The 16,621-nt window shown below is 35.0% G+C and overlaps 2 protein-coding genes across 7 annotated transcripts in view; one reads left to right on the top strand and one right to left on the bottom strand.

Annotated features, from left to right (window-relative positions):
- The window catches only part of LOC105329419 (electroneutral sodium bicarbonate exchanger 1), a 31,940-nt gene extending 20,620 nt beyond the window's left edge, over positions 1-11,320 (top strand). For 2 of the 3 annotated variants that reach the window (XM_011430666.4, XM_034447663.2), the window contains 16 exons: positions 338-498; positions 1,521-1,724; positions 1,890-2,080; positions 3,516-3,758; positions 3,936-4,192; positions 4,593-4,767; positions 5,260-5,393; positions 5,593-6,100; positions 6,809-6,922; positions 7,089-7,250; positions 7,365-7,543; positions 7,888-7,960; positions 8,080-8,325; positions 8,690-8,827; positions 9,048-9,265; positions 9,817-10,417. In XM_011430666.4, coding sequence (XP_011428968.3) covers positions 338-498; positions 1,521-1,724; positions 1,890-2,080; positions 3,516-3,758; positions 3,936-4,192; positions 4,593-4,767; positions 5,260-5,393; positions 5,593-6,100; positions 6,809-6,922; positions 7,089-7,250; positions 7,365-7,543; positions 7,888-7,960; positions 8,080-8,325; positions 8,690-8,827; positions 9,048-9,265; positions 9,817-10,000 — 3,187 coding nt within the window. In that variant the 3' untranslated portion in view covers positions 10,001-10,417. Of the gene's footprint in view, positions 1-337; positions 499-1,520; positions 1,725-1,889; positions 2,081-3,515; positions 3,759-3,935; positions 4,193-4,592; positions 4,768-5,259; positions 5,394-5,592; positions 6,101-6,808; positions 6,923-7,088; positions 7,251-7,364; positions 7,544-7,887; positions 7,961-8,079; positions 8,326-8,689; positions 8,828-9,047; positions 9,266-9,816; positions 10,418-10,865 lie in introns of those variants that run through there. The other variant, XM_066075530.1, reaches the window with a different exon arrangement.
- A 1,615-nt stretch (positions 11,321-12,935) lies between these two features.
- LOC105329420 (uncharacterized) lies at positions 12,936-16,437 on the bottom strand. Of its 4 annotated transcripts, none has more exons than XM_011430667.4 (2): positions 15,910-16,437; positions 12,936-14,551 (listed from the first exon to the last, which is right to left on the bottom strand). In XM_011430667.4, the coding sequence occupies exon 2, from the start codon at positions 14,478-14,480 to the stop codon at positions 13,683-13,685; it is 798 nt and encodes a 265-aa protein (XP_011428969.1). In that variant the 5' UTR covers positions 14,481-14,551; positions 15,910-16,437; the 3' UTR covers positions 12,936-13,682. The 4 variants fall into 4 exon arrangements, with proteins under 4 accessions (XP_011428969.1, XP_034303549.1, XP_034303550.1 ...); XM_034447658.2 differs by lacking the exon at positions 15,910-16,437 and adding an exon at positions 15,761-15,884; XM_034447659.2 differs by lacking the exon at positions 15,910-16,437 and adding an exon at positions 15,573-15,612.
- Between the last annotated feature and the right edge of the window lie 184 nt (positions 16,438-16,621).

The following is a 16,621-nucleotide window of genomic DNA, read 5'->3' as shown; positions in this document are numbered from 1 at the left end:
ATTAAACAAGAGTTTGATTTTAAAAATTCCAGGGAATAATTATCAAGTCAAGTTTAAGTTGTACATGTATCGTGAAATATTGTGAAAGGTCAGTATTTCTTAAGGAGTAAGATGTTTTGTTTTGGCTGGCAGGCATCAATATATTATAAGGCGCCATATCATGCAGAGTGTTAACATGAAATTGTGTCCCCTCCATATCAAGGGAGGCGGCATGGTCAATATGACTTATCTGCTAAACACGGCAGACATTGAGGATACCAAGCAGACCTTTGTAACCTATGAGCCTTACATGTAAAAGATTTAAGTTAATTAAACTTAGATTATTTTACTTTTTCAGGTGGATCAAGTTTGAGGAGGATGTGGAGGAGGGTGGAGAGAGATGGTCCAAGCCCCACGTAGCCACCCTGTCCCTCCACTCGCTGTTTGAACTGAGGTGTAATATCCTCAATGGAACGGTCATGTTAGATGTTGAGGCATATGACCTGCCATCTTTAGTTGGTATGTTTATAAGTGCAAATTGTTTCAAGGAATTTGATTTTGGAATCAATAAAGCTTATGTCTCATATGCGACCTTTTAAAAATGTTCTTTACTGTCTTACAGTTTTGTGTATGTTTACTTGGTAACCTTTTGCTGGATTGGTAGAAAACTTGAATATTAATTTCACATAATGATGCAGGCTTTGGGAAAGTTACTTCAAAACCTTTTTAGCTAAAAGTAACTTCATTAAAATGAAATACACAGTAAAATTTAAAGGGTATGTACTTATTAAATATGTTGATGGTCAAATCCATCTGCAACTAATACTATATTATCAGTCTATAGGGAAAGGGCAAGCAAAGATTTTTTTTTAAGATACAGCCCAATAAAAGTGCAGATCCTTTTTTTTTTATTGGAATGGTATACACAACTGCAAGTATTAGAAACCCATCATTCTGGAAGCTTTTTTTAAAAAGCACAATAAGGACCAATAAAATCTCTTTCTTTTTTTTTCATAATTAGATTATTGCCTTTGCTTTGGTTGGGCTTCGCAAACAGGAAGAGAAAGTGTTATGCACTGAGACAGAAATTGATTCTTTGTCAAGTTAATTTGGTCTTAATGATAAATATTCACCTCAAGTAATGATCAATTTATATGGCAAAATATCCACCCCCAGTCATATTTTTTTTTAATCATTTGATAAGCGTATCTGTTCAAAGAATTGTTAATTATCAAGTGTTGTCACCATCTTTTTAGCCATCCTAAAATTTATTCAATTAGAGGAAGTTGACCAACAGGAGAAGAAAAGGGAGTAATATATGCTGATTAAAAAATTAATTAATTAGCTTTTGACTGTTAATATATTTGACTATTGTACTGTAATGATATAAATCATGCACTCTTTTGTAAAAGGACCATGTATGTGGAAAGATCCAGTCTAAACTGCTTCCATTATCCAAAATAATCAATACATTGAGATAGATCAGCTGAACAGCTACTGCTGTAAATAATACTGAAAGAGTTGTCTCCCTTGTCTTACAGAGCTTGTGATAGACAAAGCTGTGGTAGCTAAGCAATTAGAGGAGTCCATGAAGGAAAAAGTCCTGGAAGTTCTATTAATCCGCCATAGGCATCAGAACCAGAAAAAGATGACAGAAAATGGAGGTGGCAAACTGCTGCCAACCATTAGGTCGTTTGCTGATATTGGAAAGAAAGGATCTTTTCCAAAATCCATAGGAAATCTTGGTATGATCGACAGTGTGAAAAATAAACACCTGTTAAGATTTCGATTTTTTTTTTGCAATACATATACTGGTACCACTTTGCTCAGACACAAAAAATTTGCAAGTCAGAATAAAATGAAAAACTTGTAAGGTTTTATGATAAAGTTTGCAAACTGTTTGATAACAGGTGATGAGAAAGATTCCTCCATCAAAAGCAGCCGAATGTTGTCTGCCAAGAGTACGCCAAATTTTCACCACACTCACCAGTTCTTGTCCCCAGAGAATGCAGAACCAAAATTACATCCAAATCCAACATATGCAGGGTCATTATCAGCCAATGCTAGTTCTTCAGACCTTTCACGGGAAAAAATGGCCAAGGTAGATGATTTTGCAAATGTGCTAATGAAAAATGAGTGCCATACTCTCCATGTGTAGTTTAATGTACAAGCATCTTATTGCCATAGATTGTAATAAAGTGCAGAATCTTTCCTGTTGCATGCATATGAAAAATATTAATATTACTCTACTGAATGTTAACTGTTGGTACAAAAGTGAAGTGTATTTCAGTAAAAAAAAAAAATGAACATACATGTATTTCACTACTGAGTGTAAAAAGTACCCAGCCACATTTTTTAACCAAACAGTTCAGAAACACTTTAAAAAAAACACTTTCTAAATAACTGGACAGTAAAATATGAAGAGGGAATGAACTTCTGAAAACTTAGGAGTTTTTTAAAAAGAAACAAAAGGACGTTTACTAGTATAATGTGACCAAAATTGTAGAGAAGATGAGTATCACTTTCTTACTGATTGTCAGGTATCTATAAAGAAAATTCATTTTTTCATTATATACCTATACTTAACAAAAACTCAATGTTACTAAGAAAGACAATTTGCTCATGCCATATATTATGAACCCTGCAAAATATTGAACCTGATGTCATATAATATTTTGAACCCTGCGATATATTGAACCCGGGTTCAAAATATCACTGCTTTTGGAGAGGGGGTTCAAAATATATTGGCCACAATATTTTGAACTCCCTACCTATTTCCAATTCACATTGGAGAGGGGGTTCAAAATATTATGGCAGAGATATTTTGATCCCCCCCCCCCCTTATTTCCAATTCCCATTGGAGAAAGGATTCAAAATATGGCCTCGATATTTTGAACCCCCTACCTATTTCCAATTCCCATTGGAGAGGGGGTTTAGAATATTATGGTTGCTATATTTTGAACCCCCCTTCTGATTTCCAATTTCAATTGGAGAGGGGATTCAAAATATACCGTAATTGCCATGATATTTTGAACCCCCTCCCTTAATTTTCATTGCTTTTGGAAAGGGGTTCAAAATAGTATGGCTGCTATATTTTGAACCCCCATCCTATCTCCCATTCCCATTGGAGAGGGGTTTCAAAGTATTATGGCTGTGATATATAGAACCCCCACCAATTTCCAATTATCTTTGGAGAGAGGGTTCAAAATATTATGGCCGTGATATGTTGGACCCCCCTCAAATTTTCACTACTTTTGGAAAAGGATTCAAATTATTAAGGCCCTGATATATTTTGAACCCCCCCCTATAAATTTCACTGCTTTTGGAGAGGGGGTTCAAAATATTAAGGCCGCACTATATTGAACTCCCCTCTGAATTCCATTCCTTCTGGAGAGGGGGTTCAAAATATGATATGGCTGAGTAAAAAAGTTCTGAATTGTCAGTTTTGGATTGATTTTACTCTAAGCACTGAATAAATTAACTAATGTTTATGTACAATATTGCCCAGTTTTATGCATTTCCCTTTTTGTCAGTAGAATTTGCACTTTATGAGAAAGATCCCGATAGGAGCTGAGGCAGCTAACATCTTAGTTGGAGAGGTAGACTTCCTGAGCTACCCCATGGTGGCCCTGGTCCGCCTCCTGCATTCCTATGTCATGCCTGACCTGACAGAGGTCCCAGTTCCCACCAAGTTTGTCTTCATTATGCTTGGACCCATGGGAAATCAGAGTAAATACCATGAAATTGGCAGAGCCATTGCTACACTTCTCTCTGATGAGGTAAACAAACTTTTGGTTTATCCATGCATGAACTTACATGTATGCTTTTCGGGAACTATGCATCATGTACTTAAGCTGTTTAATTTCTTTACTTTATATTTCCAATACAAATTTTCTGTAAAACATTTTTTCTTTAAACTCAAGTAATATTAATTTAGGATCCCACCCATATTCTAGGTATTCCATGATGTAGCCTATCATGCCAAGAACAGAGACGACCTGTTGGCGGGAATAGACGAGTTTCTGGATCAGGTCACTGTCCTACCCCCCGGAGAATGGGATCCTAGCATCAGGATAGAACCCCCAAAACAGATCCCTTCACAAGAAAACAGGAAAAACTTCACCGGAACACCCCCTCTGCCGAATGGAAAAAAGGTGGAATTCGATGTGGAGGAGCCAGGTCACCACGATCCAAGTCTGACCAGGACAGGAAGGTGTAGTGTCTCATCCTATTCTTCTGAAATCATGAAGTATAATTATTCATTGGGATATATACATGTATTTTGGTGTATACTGGCATTATGATGCTGCATCAATGATGTTTTAGGTACATTTATATCCATGCATACATGTACATGTATAAGCAAAACTTGGAATTCTTCAGGTCTTGTGCGCCCTTATGTGTACATTTGTAGTTTGTTTGCAGAATTTTAACATCTAAAAATTTGTTTAACATGCAGTCAGAACTTCATATCTTAAAAAATCAATTTTATAGTAATTTGCTAAGTTTATTGGTATGAAAAAATAATCTGCTTCAAGTTTGTATTGTTTATATGTAAACTTATATATGGTGTACATGGGCAGTGTATAATGTGTTAATGGCTCTGTCTGTAGGATCTGCGGTGGATTGTTTGATGATGTCAGAAGGAAGATTCCCTGGTACCTGTCCGACTTCAAGGACTGTTTACACATCCAGTGCTTCGCTTCCTTTGTGTTCTTATACTTCGCCAGTTTGACTCCAATCATCACCTTTGGAACTTTTCTTGCTGATGAAACTCAAAACACAATGGTTTGTTGCATATGTATTTCAAAGTTGAATTTTTTTTCATTATTTTCCTAATTAAGACATACATATATGTATCTATACCAAAGTTTAACAGTAAGACGTCCTAGAGACCAGTGGATATACTTTGCTATATAACAAATTCGTTAAAATCAGTGTAGCAAATTAGCTATACACATTTTTCATCCGCATTATTACAATTTTTGCAAATGAAAGGGAAAAAATGATAAACCTGTGCTGGAAACCTTAAATATTTTGAATAATATATGATATGTTAAGAATCTTGTCAAAGACTCCATAAAACTTCACTATTTCTGAGATTTTTCTACATCCATGTTCATACATGTACTAATCAACTTTGCTGTAGTGATGACCTTCATTAATCATATTATAAGGTGGTCATCACTACAGCAATTAATATGGTCACCTTTTTCATTAAATTGAGCCTTTAAATTCAGTATTAATTTTTATAAAGATAATTTACATGTTTGATTATAGGGTGCTTTGGAGAGTATCTTTGCAGCAGCTCTCTGCGGAGTTATCTATGCTCTGACCGCAGCACAACCTCTGGCAATACTTGGCTTCACAGGACCTGTTTTAGTTTTTGAAAAAATTCTTTATGATCTATGCAGGCATGTTTAAATTTTTATTTTATAAGTAATCAATATTTAGTAAAACTTAAATAAAATCAATTCAATTTTTTCTACCTTGTCAATTTTAAAAAGAAAAGTACTTTCATTTAATTCTTTAGTAGGTTTATTTTTAAGTAAATGTACCAGATTTTTGTTTTGTATGTGTCTTTTAAAAAAATGTATTTGATTTTATTTATAGCGATAATGGTTGGTATTACTTGGAATTTCGTTTTTGGATTGGGATGTGGATAGCAGCGATATTGTACTTCATTGTGTTATTTGACCTCTCTGCACTAGTGCAGTATGTGACCCGTTTTACAGAGGAAGGCTTTGCTCTCCTGATTTCCCTCATTTTCGTCGTTGAGGCGTTTGAAAAGCTATTCCACGTAATGGCCCACCACCCAATCCATTTCCCAGAGTTGCCAGAACCAGAAATGTGTTCTGGGTTTTGTGCTTCTCCATACACCAGCAGCAATCAGACTTCTAACGATACAAATCTCTGGACCGAGAATCTCACAGATGTGTGGTCCAATAAGAGTATACGAGACTGTATGCTAGAAGGAGGTAACTGGACCTCCTCTTCCTTAGCTGAGGACCACAAACGGGAACCAGAGGTTTTCTTTATGTCTGTGATATTGTTCTGTGGTACATTTTTTATTGCCATGGCTCTGAAGGGAATGAAAACAACACCATTTTTTCCTAGTCAGGTAACCATTTGCCTAGTTTTTGTTTGGTGATTTAATTTTATCAATGTGTATGACTTATTTATTATCAATAAAAAAAAAGAACAACTCTGAAGAATAAAAGCACTAGATGAAGCAAATTACGTATTTAAATGATTGGTCAAATGTTTAGCAAAATTGGATCCTGCTCTCTGGTCACCCTGTAGTGGGCGATAACTATACTCTGTCCCGAGTTTTTGCTTCCATCGCTTTTTGATGATTTTTAATAAAATTACACATACCTGTGAAAGAAATACAGTTGAAATCGTTAAAAGGGAATATATCCAAGATATCTTCATTGAACAATTATCCCTTTTCACTCAGAAAAATTCACAGGAACGAAAACAGATTCCTTACGGAGATTTATAATGGGGAATGTTTACATTTTTTCTCCATTCGGAATACACTCGGAATACATAGCGCACTTTTTTAACGTTATCATCCGGGCTTATTAATGGCTGATGCAATACAAAATCTCCGTAGTCTTTCAATTTCGGGATGTGGATTGAAACCTGAAGTGGTAGAGGGGGTGTTTCAAAACAGATAATCTGGACATTTTTCATATTAGTTTGAGTACAAAGGTATTTACTATTATTGAAATATCAAGCGAAAAGTGGTGGAAGCAAAAACTCGGGACAGAGTATAGTCTCATTCTCAGTTCTATAGACCTGAATTCCCTGATTTTGCTTGCAGGTAAAGCAGTTCCTGAGTGACTTCTGTGTCATTCTTGCTATTGTCATCATGGTGGTTGTTGACATCATCTTCAATGTACACACTCCCAAACTTAAAGTGCCATCAGAATTCAGGGTGAGTGATTTTGATATGTGAAAATTAGAAGATTTAAAGTAAGGTACTTGCAAAAAAGCTGTACCTTTATAGAAACAAAGCATTTTTAAATACCAGGTGTATTTGATTACGTAATTTTTAAGATAGATGATGAGATGCTTATAATTAACGATGGACTCTATTTTAGCCCACAGATGTGAATCGCCCATGGATTGTGGATCCAGTTGAACATAATCCGTGGTGGCTGGTTTTTGCAGCCATTATCCCCGCTCTTCTGGCCACCATATTGCTGTTCATGGATCAACAAATTACACTGGTCATTATCAACAGGAAAGAAAATAAGTTGGTGGTATGTGTCCACTGTTTAATAGATCCTACCAAACCAGTTATAGAATTCTGAAATGCAGAAGTTTTGCCTGCATTTTATTGGGCACTTGGTACATTTAGGTTTTTGTTGTTGTAGAAGGGACATGGGTACCACCTGGATCTGTTCTTAGTGGCATCTCTGGTGGTGGTCTGTTCTATCCTGGGGTTGCCATGGTACGTCACGGAGACAGTTCTGTCCATCACACATGTGATGTCCTTGAAGAGGGAGTCCGAGTGTTCAGCCCCTGGGGAGAGTCCAAAGTTCCTTGGTGTCTGGTAAGGGCTGGGATTTGTTTAACAGAAATGGCACCAATTTAAAGTTTCAATTTTATATATAACTAACATTTAGCTTTAAACAGTTTGTTAACAAGGATTTAAGGAGGCTGGGTGGTCAACAAATTAGTCATCAAATCTATCTTAAAATATTAGAGATGTCTTTGGCTACTGTATAAACTACACGTATTTATTATTTTTTAAAGAAAAAGTCCATATATTTTACTTTTAAATTTGGGCATTTTCCTATATTTTGATATAGAGCTTTCCTTTTTAATGAGATCAATACATTCTAAAAATGGCCAAGACCATCAAATCCTCTTATAAGATGCACTTTGTTTTGATAGGGAACAAAGGGGAACTGGAATAGCCATCAGTGTGATGATTGGAGCATCAGTTCTGCTTACGAACGTTCTAAAGGTAACCACAGAGTGCTAAAAATTCCTAAGATGTATGCCCGTATCATTTTTTAGACAGCACATTTTGCTTCTAAGTTCACCTTACTGAGTTCCCAGTAACATTGATCTTTTTTTATACAGTATATCCCCATGCCTGTGCTGTATGGAGTATTCTTGTATATGGGTGTGTCTTCGTTACATGGCATGCAGATTGTGAACCGGATCCTAATCTGGTTCATGCCCCAGAAGTACCAGCCAGACTACATGTACCTGCGACATGTCCGCACTAGGAGGGTCCATCTATTCACCTTCATACAGGTCCTCTGTCTCATCATCCTCTGGATCATCAAGAGCATCAAGAAAACGTCCATAGCCTTTCCCATCATGGTATGAGCTCCCTCTTTCGAAGACATGTACTGTTTACAGCTAGGGTTTTTTTTGCCCCTCTACACTTGCAAAGGATTTCACCCCACCTTGAATTTGTCCATGCACACAGAGGTGTACTAAAAAAAGATATTGAATAAAAAATTTGAATTTGTTCAGTCTTAAATTAATTAGCTCACTGACCACAAGGGCGAAAGAGGCGAAAATAAAATGGGAGCGAATATTTCCCTGTATACAGTATTCATTATATTTATAATGAGTTTTTATTTTTAAGCTACTGGTATATAGAAAATTTTGAGGTAAAATTGGTGTATAATGAAATATGAATTCCAAATGGTTAAATCCACTAATTGACAATCTGTTTCAGGTGCTTGGTATGTGTTTTGTTCGCAAGGGGTTAGACAAGATTTTTACTCAGGAAGAATTGAAATGGCTAGATGACATCATGCCTGAGGTCCACAAACGAGCCAAGGAGGATGAGCTAAAACGGCAGGACAAAGACGAGGTAATTTAGTCAAAGGAAGAAAGTGTACGGAGTTGTCTTTCTTATTTTGCAATTTATAGGAAATGGTTGCATTTTAAAAACTGCAGATTTAATACCATCTTATCAATATTTAGTTAATTATCATGTCTTGGTATTAACCTTGCTTGTAAACTGTATATTTAAGATTAAAGTTGAAATCAAGGTTATAAAGCATGACCATAGATTAAATTTGTTTTGTAAGGTTCACCATGGATCGCAGCTGCTGGACAGTTCTGGTACAGTGCAGGTGCCCCTGATCAGTGGTAATGTCATCAACATACCTGTTGAGAGAATCACAGTGACCACAGAACCAGACATTAACATTTCAGAGGAAATGTCAAAAACAATGCTGTGGAAAACTATAGTTGCCAATGAATCCTCCAACAGTCTCAACAGTTTAGAGTCCACCTCAAAGAAAAAGTCAGTTTTGTCATTTTAGCATTTTTTATCCTAATAGGAAAAATGAGACATAGATTTTTTAAGTCTGATTTTTATTCTTGTGACATTTTGAATATCATTGCATATATACACATGATATGTTTCAATTTGTTACATCACCTTTATCAATAGAAAGTATTGAAACATGCAGAGGTAACATATCAGTTAATATAAAAACTTTATTAATTAAAATGCCCTTCACTTTGCTTTGTGATCTAAATAATTATTTTTTTCTTTTGATCGATTAAAATCTTGTGCTTTAATTTTATGATATCAATGCATTAATATTTCTAAAACTTTATGCATATATATGTTTCAGATTGTTTTTTCTCAAAAATTGTTTTTAATTAAAATTATGGATAATAATAAGTTTGTAGTTGTGTGTATAATATATCACTTCTTGTTTTACTATTTGGCTAAAGTATAAATTATATTTCCTCTTTCATTTTATACTCACTCTTAAGTTTTGAAGGAAATTATATTTCCATAATTAGGAGCATCATTTTCTCACGGTCTTTCCTCGTTTATTTCAGGAAACACAAGTCAAAGAAGAGTAGTAAGAAATCCCCTCTGGCGGTCAGTTTCTCTGAGGACAAGGAGTCTCTGATGAAGGAGTCCAGCAGCAAGGATCAGGCTCCTCTGTTCTACATAGCCGAGGACGAGACGGACGATTTACTGAAATCTGAGCGCAAACACTCCGATGATACTGGAGTTTAACATCGGAAATCTGTTAGTCATTTAATTGTTATTTTATATAGTATAATTAGAGTATAAAATTGTGTGAAGTGAGAGCTTTATAGTTATAGACGATGTATCAAGTTTTGTGATATCAATTTTAACTAACAGTATGTCGAATCCCTTTTAAAAGAACTATAATAATTATTGTATACATACAATAATGGTATACATGTATCTACATGTATATACACATGATTGTTTTTATATACATGTACTGTTAACCTAACTTTATTTGCATGCTTGAAGATTGATTGTGATAAAAGCTAGGTTATAATGTAATACCGTATGACATAGTAAACATTTCTTAAGGTGGCCGGTATGGGACACCTTCATGTAAGATGTATTTGCGATCGCAATAAACAATAAAATTGAGTATAATTTTATAAACCTTTCCTTTCTCGAAATAGTTCCCTAACAGGGTAACGCAATGGATGAGAGCGTTAACTACCAATCTGTTTGTCATGGGTTCGAAACCTGCTTGGGCTTTTATGACTTATACCTTTCCAAAAAATGTTAAAGCAATTTTTGGTCAAATATTGTAAAATTTTAAAACAGTCAAAGTATTTTTATTATAATTTACTTTTATCCACATGAATATTGACAAGTGTCCTATACCAACTTAATGTGACAAGGCCCTCAACATCTTTTTTATTTGTATGAGATCTTCTACATAGATTTGCTCATGTGGTTGTAAAAGTTAGTTGCTTCACTTAGTTAAATGACAGAGCATTCATGAAATCAAGTTGTCTCAAATAAAGTTGGTCTACAGTATAAAATAATAATACTTATTAAAATATTTCTAAAGAATAATTATTATGTATATTCTTTTTTTTTTTAGTTGTAGTAGGATTCTTTGATCATGAGTACATGCTGTTTTGTAACGTTTGCTGATTATTTTACATGTGTACTTTTGTCATATCATTGATTCAGGGAAATCACATATTTATATATTGATGTAAATCAATGTTGAATTCTGTATAGAATTCAAGTATAATATAATATGATTAGAAATGAACTATCAAGATGAATTATGAAATCATTACATACATGTATGTATTTGTATGTACTTTATGTGCCATTAAGCTTTTAATTAATATATGCTGTTTTGATATCCAGTCCCAGGGTATACCTGTTTCCCCTATCCTTGGGGTCCACTAGTAGCTCTCCTCTGAGTTTGACCCTCAAAGGTTAATTCTTTAAGTGAGTGGTTTGCAGTGACCTTATCACTTTCTGTATATCATGAGGTGTGTGTTTCTCTAGTTAAGATTATGTTTAATTTTCATTAGCAATAAGACATATTATATTTATTTTCATAAAAAGTCCCAATAAATTGTTTAAATGCTTATCAATTGTGCATTTAACTTTTGGTTTTTAATTCCCAATCTCTTTTGAAATCTTTCTTTTTTGTGAATATATTTTTGTCCTTTGATTTCGTGCCATTTTGAAAAGAATTCTGGCATTTCAAATGTACTTGTTAATTTTTTTTTTTATTTACCAAGGTATGTTATTTCATATAATCGAAAATTTGTTGTTGTGTTCATGATTTACTGTCTTTTATAGCTAGATGTTAAAAGTGTTCATAATTTATATTATATGTGATTTAGAAATATAATCGTCATCATGTCATGAACATAAATGTAAATGAACTCTGATGTGAAATTGTTGCTGGGTTTACAATGTAACCTTTAAAATCAAGTGAGCTAGCCAACATAATTCAGTCAGAGTGAATTAAAAAACGCTGTCAAATTGTCAAATATATCCCAGTCCCACATATCTCTGTTTTTTGTAATTATACGTATTTTGATGGTCCTGTAACATATTTCAACACCATTTAATGTCTTTTTGTTTCCATTTAAAGGTGCACTAGTATATTGACTTTTTTTTGGGGGGGGGGGGGGGTTGGTAGGATTTTGTTTCTGTGTTTTGATATTGTATATTTATTACATCTACCGAATATGAATCTCTCTACTTCTTATGGAAATTTAAATTATAGTTATTTCATAGCTCTATAGAACAGGTGTAGAAACTGACAGGACTGAAATCTACACGTCCCATTTAACAATTGCTGGAAACCTTCAGCGGCCTAAAAAAATTCACTGACTTCACGAAATAATCATGATGTCAGACTCAAATTCCCGTAGGAGACGATTTGGCTGTTTCTTTTAGCTGGTGTACATTAACAGTAATTTAGTGAATTTTACTTACTTTTTACAATCAATTTATTAATTTGTTAAAAGAAAGATGTAAATATAAACATTAAAATGCTTACTTTGATTATTTATGTGGGTTATGAAGGTAGTGATCATTGCAGAAAAAATTACATAACTGCGGTTATGTATTTTTTCTGCAATGTCGCCACATTTACATCCCACATGAATCACCAAAGAAAGCATTTTATTGTTTAAATATATTGAAAATGGTTCTTGTTGTTAAAGTGTTTTGGTTGGACTAGTGTCATTTCATTTTAAATCCCTTTAGTTGTTTCAAATATCATTTGATTAAAAAGTGTCAAACACACGCATCCCCCAACTAAACAATTCAATTTTTTCTCTAAAAAAATATAATTATGTAAAGTAATACACAAGTATTTTATGTTTGCTATATGGTTAAGATTCATACATAACTATCATTATGACACACGACTTTGATATACGGAAAATTCTAATATTTTTCACAGAAATGTATTGTTTATACATGACTGATAGAATGGTCTATGTCACTAATTATTCTCTTAATGAAAAGCCTTAAAGGCATTGTTAATATCATTAGTGCATACTATGTAGGTTGAAGATTCAATTTTAATTTCATTTTTTTGTCATTTAGTTCCCGAGTTGTTTTGATAATATTTCTCCATATGAAAATATGGATGACTTTGATATCTCCTTTTTAATTTTTGAAACACAATTTTTTCATGCACTGAATCTCCTTTTAATCCACAATCCTTGAAGAATTTCCTTTTGTTTAAAGATCTTGAAGAATTTTCAAGGTATGTGTTTAGGTAATGCACAAACTTTTTTTTTTTGGGGGGGGGGGGGGGGGCATCATGCACGATCTGCAAGACCTCTGTGTAGATTACAATCTATGGTTGGAAAGATAATCAATGTGTCAGTATGATTACACCTGGAAAAAATCTATAATAAAGTGTTATAATAATTAGGTATAAAACATTTGATGGTGAAGAAATAAAGTTGAAACAAGTCATTGTTTTGTTTTGTGTCAATGGATACCTTCCATGTGTGTGTGTTTCTATTGATTTCCAATTCTGGAGCTCATCAAACTAAGTGGATAGAATAACCTCTAGGTGTGAGCTCTTAAAACAAAACATCTGACAAACGAAGGTTCTCAACTTTTTCATTTAATTTTTAATTTGTATTGATTTTTTTCTTATAATAGTTCAAGATTAAACAAGTCGGTAAAAATGATTGAAGAGATTCAAATAGCATTATAATGTGTACTCGATAGAGTCCTATCTTAAATTAAAATAGAATGTGTCAAAATGACAGTAAAAGTGCACTGAAACTCAAAACTCTGAATATCATTAATGTTAATACCGTAATCACTCTTCAAAAATCGAAACGAAACTTCATTTTCACTTGAATAAAAATAACGAACATTCGTTTGCTCATCCGAAAATCACAGATACCCTGTTTATCACAAAAAGCTAGAAGACGGAGATTTCGGTCGCCATCGGTGTAAATTTGTACCTTCGTTGATGAAGACGGTTTGTTATTTCCTGCACATTCTTGCTTCTTTCCAGACCACTAACCAGCGGAAGTTTTTCCCGGATTTTGACCTCGTCAATGTACACGGGAGTCTTGGCACACTTCCTCACACCTTTGGCACTAGAGCAGGTTGGCATCGCCACCCTCTCGACGATATAGTCCAGCTCTTCCTTAGGAACTTTCTTTGAATCCGAGTATTCATAATCGAACGCGTCTGGCTCCGTTTCAGATTTTTTATTCATGTGTTCATAACATAGATGGCACTCGAAAGTTTTTGCGCGAGAGGCGGTAGTAGGTCGGCTGATCCGACGGACACTTTTAGCGGAGCCCTCCCTGTCGCGGACGATTTTACCCTCCTTCAAGTTCTGGGCTTTCTCCACATTGTCTTCATCTTGTTTCTGGTATTTTGCGCTGGCACTCATAGTCGGTCTCATCAACCGCCTCATCAGGACCCGGAAGTCACGGTCGGTGTATCTCCTCCCGTCCGATTCCCTACTCGGTGGTGGACGCATGTTCCGCTCGCGGCAAGCAGACGGCATTCGTTTCCTATTTCCGGAATCCAGTAGATGTTCGTAGTTATTCACTTGTTTGTTCTCCTGTGTCGCTAGCTTTCTCTCGTACGTAGATTTAACCAGACGTTCGGTGATTTCCTTGATCTCTTTCGCTGTCCTCGTCCCCATCCCAAACGTGGGGGACTTGGGTCGGGGTGGGTCCACCCTGTAGTACATCGAGCTCATGACCGGAACTCGTCTTCTAACACTCTCTGCTGTAACCTCGGTCTTCGTCTATCAGCATTTCAAATCAACCTCTGAGAAAAAATATAACAATCAAGTAATAAACGTTTCACATTTCAAAAACGATGCAGATGCATGATTTCCTATCGATATTCCATAAAATTGTTAGGTTAATATAGAGACTGCTATTGCTTGCTATTAGACCATATACCTTTTGGATTTTCTTTTGTTGACCAAGCACAGTATCCAAAATAATGAGAGAAGAAAAATCGAATGTGATAGCCTGAACGACCCAAGCCATTTTGAGTTCGATATAGAACCGGCTCGATTTTAGGATTAGCGCCTTTAGCAAACAATACTTGATCAATTTCATATTATGCAAGTAACCATTATTCTTGGATAAGATTTTTTGAATTTAAATGTAAACTAGTACGAGACTAACGATCAAGAAATGGGAAAATTGACTTAATCGTATTTATTCTACACAATAGAGAGAAAAAGAATTTCGTGATTCGATTAATGCCGTGTTATTACGATCAACTTCCCCGAGGTGTTCTCCTGAGAACTTCAGGTGCTGTTGGTCGCTAATGAAACAGCATGTATTCTGAACATCAAACAAATTCCTAAATGCATCGAATCAAACGCCTTCTTTTCTATCTTTCTTCTGCAGTGTGTAAATGTTCGGTTCAATGTTGTACCCGGATTGTAAGAAGTTATATCAACACTTGTTGTAGTCTAATATTGACACCAGTAACCATTAACAAAATTTATGACGATTTGATAAACGCCCCTGTTCGGTTCTTGTTGATCGAACCCATGTGCTAATTTAAAAATTTTAAACTGGCTCACTTTAAATCAGGTTTAATTGGAAAAGTTTTGCCTCGCTCACAAAAGAATTAAATCCTGCTGTTTTCAAGTCAATTGCAATTTCGGTCTCGACATTTTAGACACGTAAACCGTGCTCTGGTTTAGGTATTTACCGTAGGTACTCGATATTATAGGCGTCCAAAGGGGGTATACATGGTACAATGGATCTTGATCCAGTGGGGGTAAAATACTTTCTCTTTGAAAAATGAATGAATCTTCAACACGAACCAACTAGTCTTCAACACTAAAATCTTATAGTCATCGTCCTACAGATATATCTTTGCTTCAATAACGTTCTTTAAAAATTAAATGTTAACTAGCTAGTATTTGAAACTTTAAATGTTTCTATGAACTTTTGATAGACTTACTGCACAATTAAACAAAAGTACAGCATACACTTACATGTACGTACATACTTTAATTAATTGTGACCAGGGTCCGAAATCTCCGACTTAAGTCCCTAAGATCCTAAAACATTTTTGTCTGGTTTACCGATGTATATTCTTATCGAACTAGAAAAAAGGTGACAGTGTTTGACATAGCTGAATTGAGAGGATCTTCTTACCTGCTCAGGTAAAAATTATCCAATTATCGACTTCAACTGTGGACCATCTTCCATTGCGATTCAAATGACAAAACTCCAAGTGAAAAAAAATCATTAAAATCAATTCCCAGAATCACTGGCTGTTAATGAAATACCTCTGATGTACGAGTACATGAAATATTCTTATTGAAGAATGGAACGAGGTTTTTTTTCCCTTCCTCTCGAAATGTTTAAATCACTAGATTTTTATAAGCTCGCAAATCCCATCCGATTAAATACGCGGATCAATGACACGTTTGCCTAAGTCAACCAAGACGTGTGTGCTATACAGGAGCCCTCTCCCTCTCTTTCCGGAGAAGAGTCGTAGGGTTGCCCGGGGTGACTGGGAAAGAAAGTGCACGGTATTTTAAATTTCGCTGTGAAGATAGGTCGTCTTTTAAACTTGACACCCCCTTTGCTGAAAACTTGAAGAAAAACAAACAATAAGAGTTGTGTAATTTATCGTCATTCAATTTCCTCGTCTCCGTTTCACGGCTCCGTGTGTATAATGTGGTCTAAACAAGAACTGTTTCCAGCAGTGCTTTTTAACAAATTGGTTAAGAACAGATCGAATGTCAAAGATATACTTTCCTTAATTCTAATCGGCTTGATTGTAAGTTGCAATATCTTGTTCCATGTGCAAGAGCCGTTCCGCGATACTTATATATATATATGGTATAAATTAATTATCGTG

Source organism: Magallana gigas, chromosome 2 (genome assembly GCF_963853765.1).
Source record: "Magallana gigas chromosome 2, xbMagGiga1.1, whole genome shotgun sequence".
In the NCBI taxonomy this organism is placed as follows: Eukaryota; Metazoa; Mollusca; class Bivalvia; order Ostreida; family Ostreidae; genus Magallana; species Magallana gigas.
This window is presented reverse-complemented; position numbering and strand designations above follow the sequence as displayed.

Excerpts from the sequence above, each read along its gene's own strand:
- LOC105329420 (XM_011430667.4), bottom strand. The coding sequence starts at position 14,480 with ATGAGCTCGATGTACTACAGGGTGGACCCACCCCGACCCAAGTCCCCC.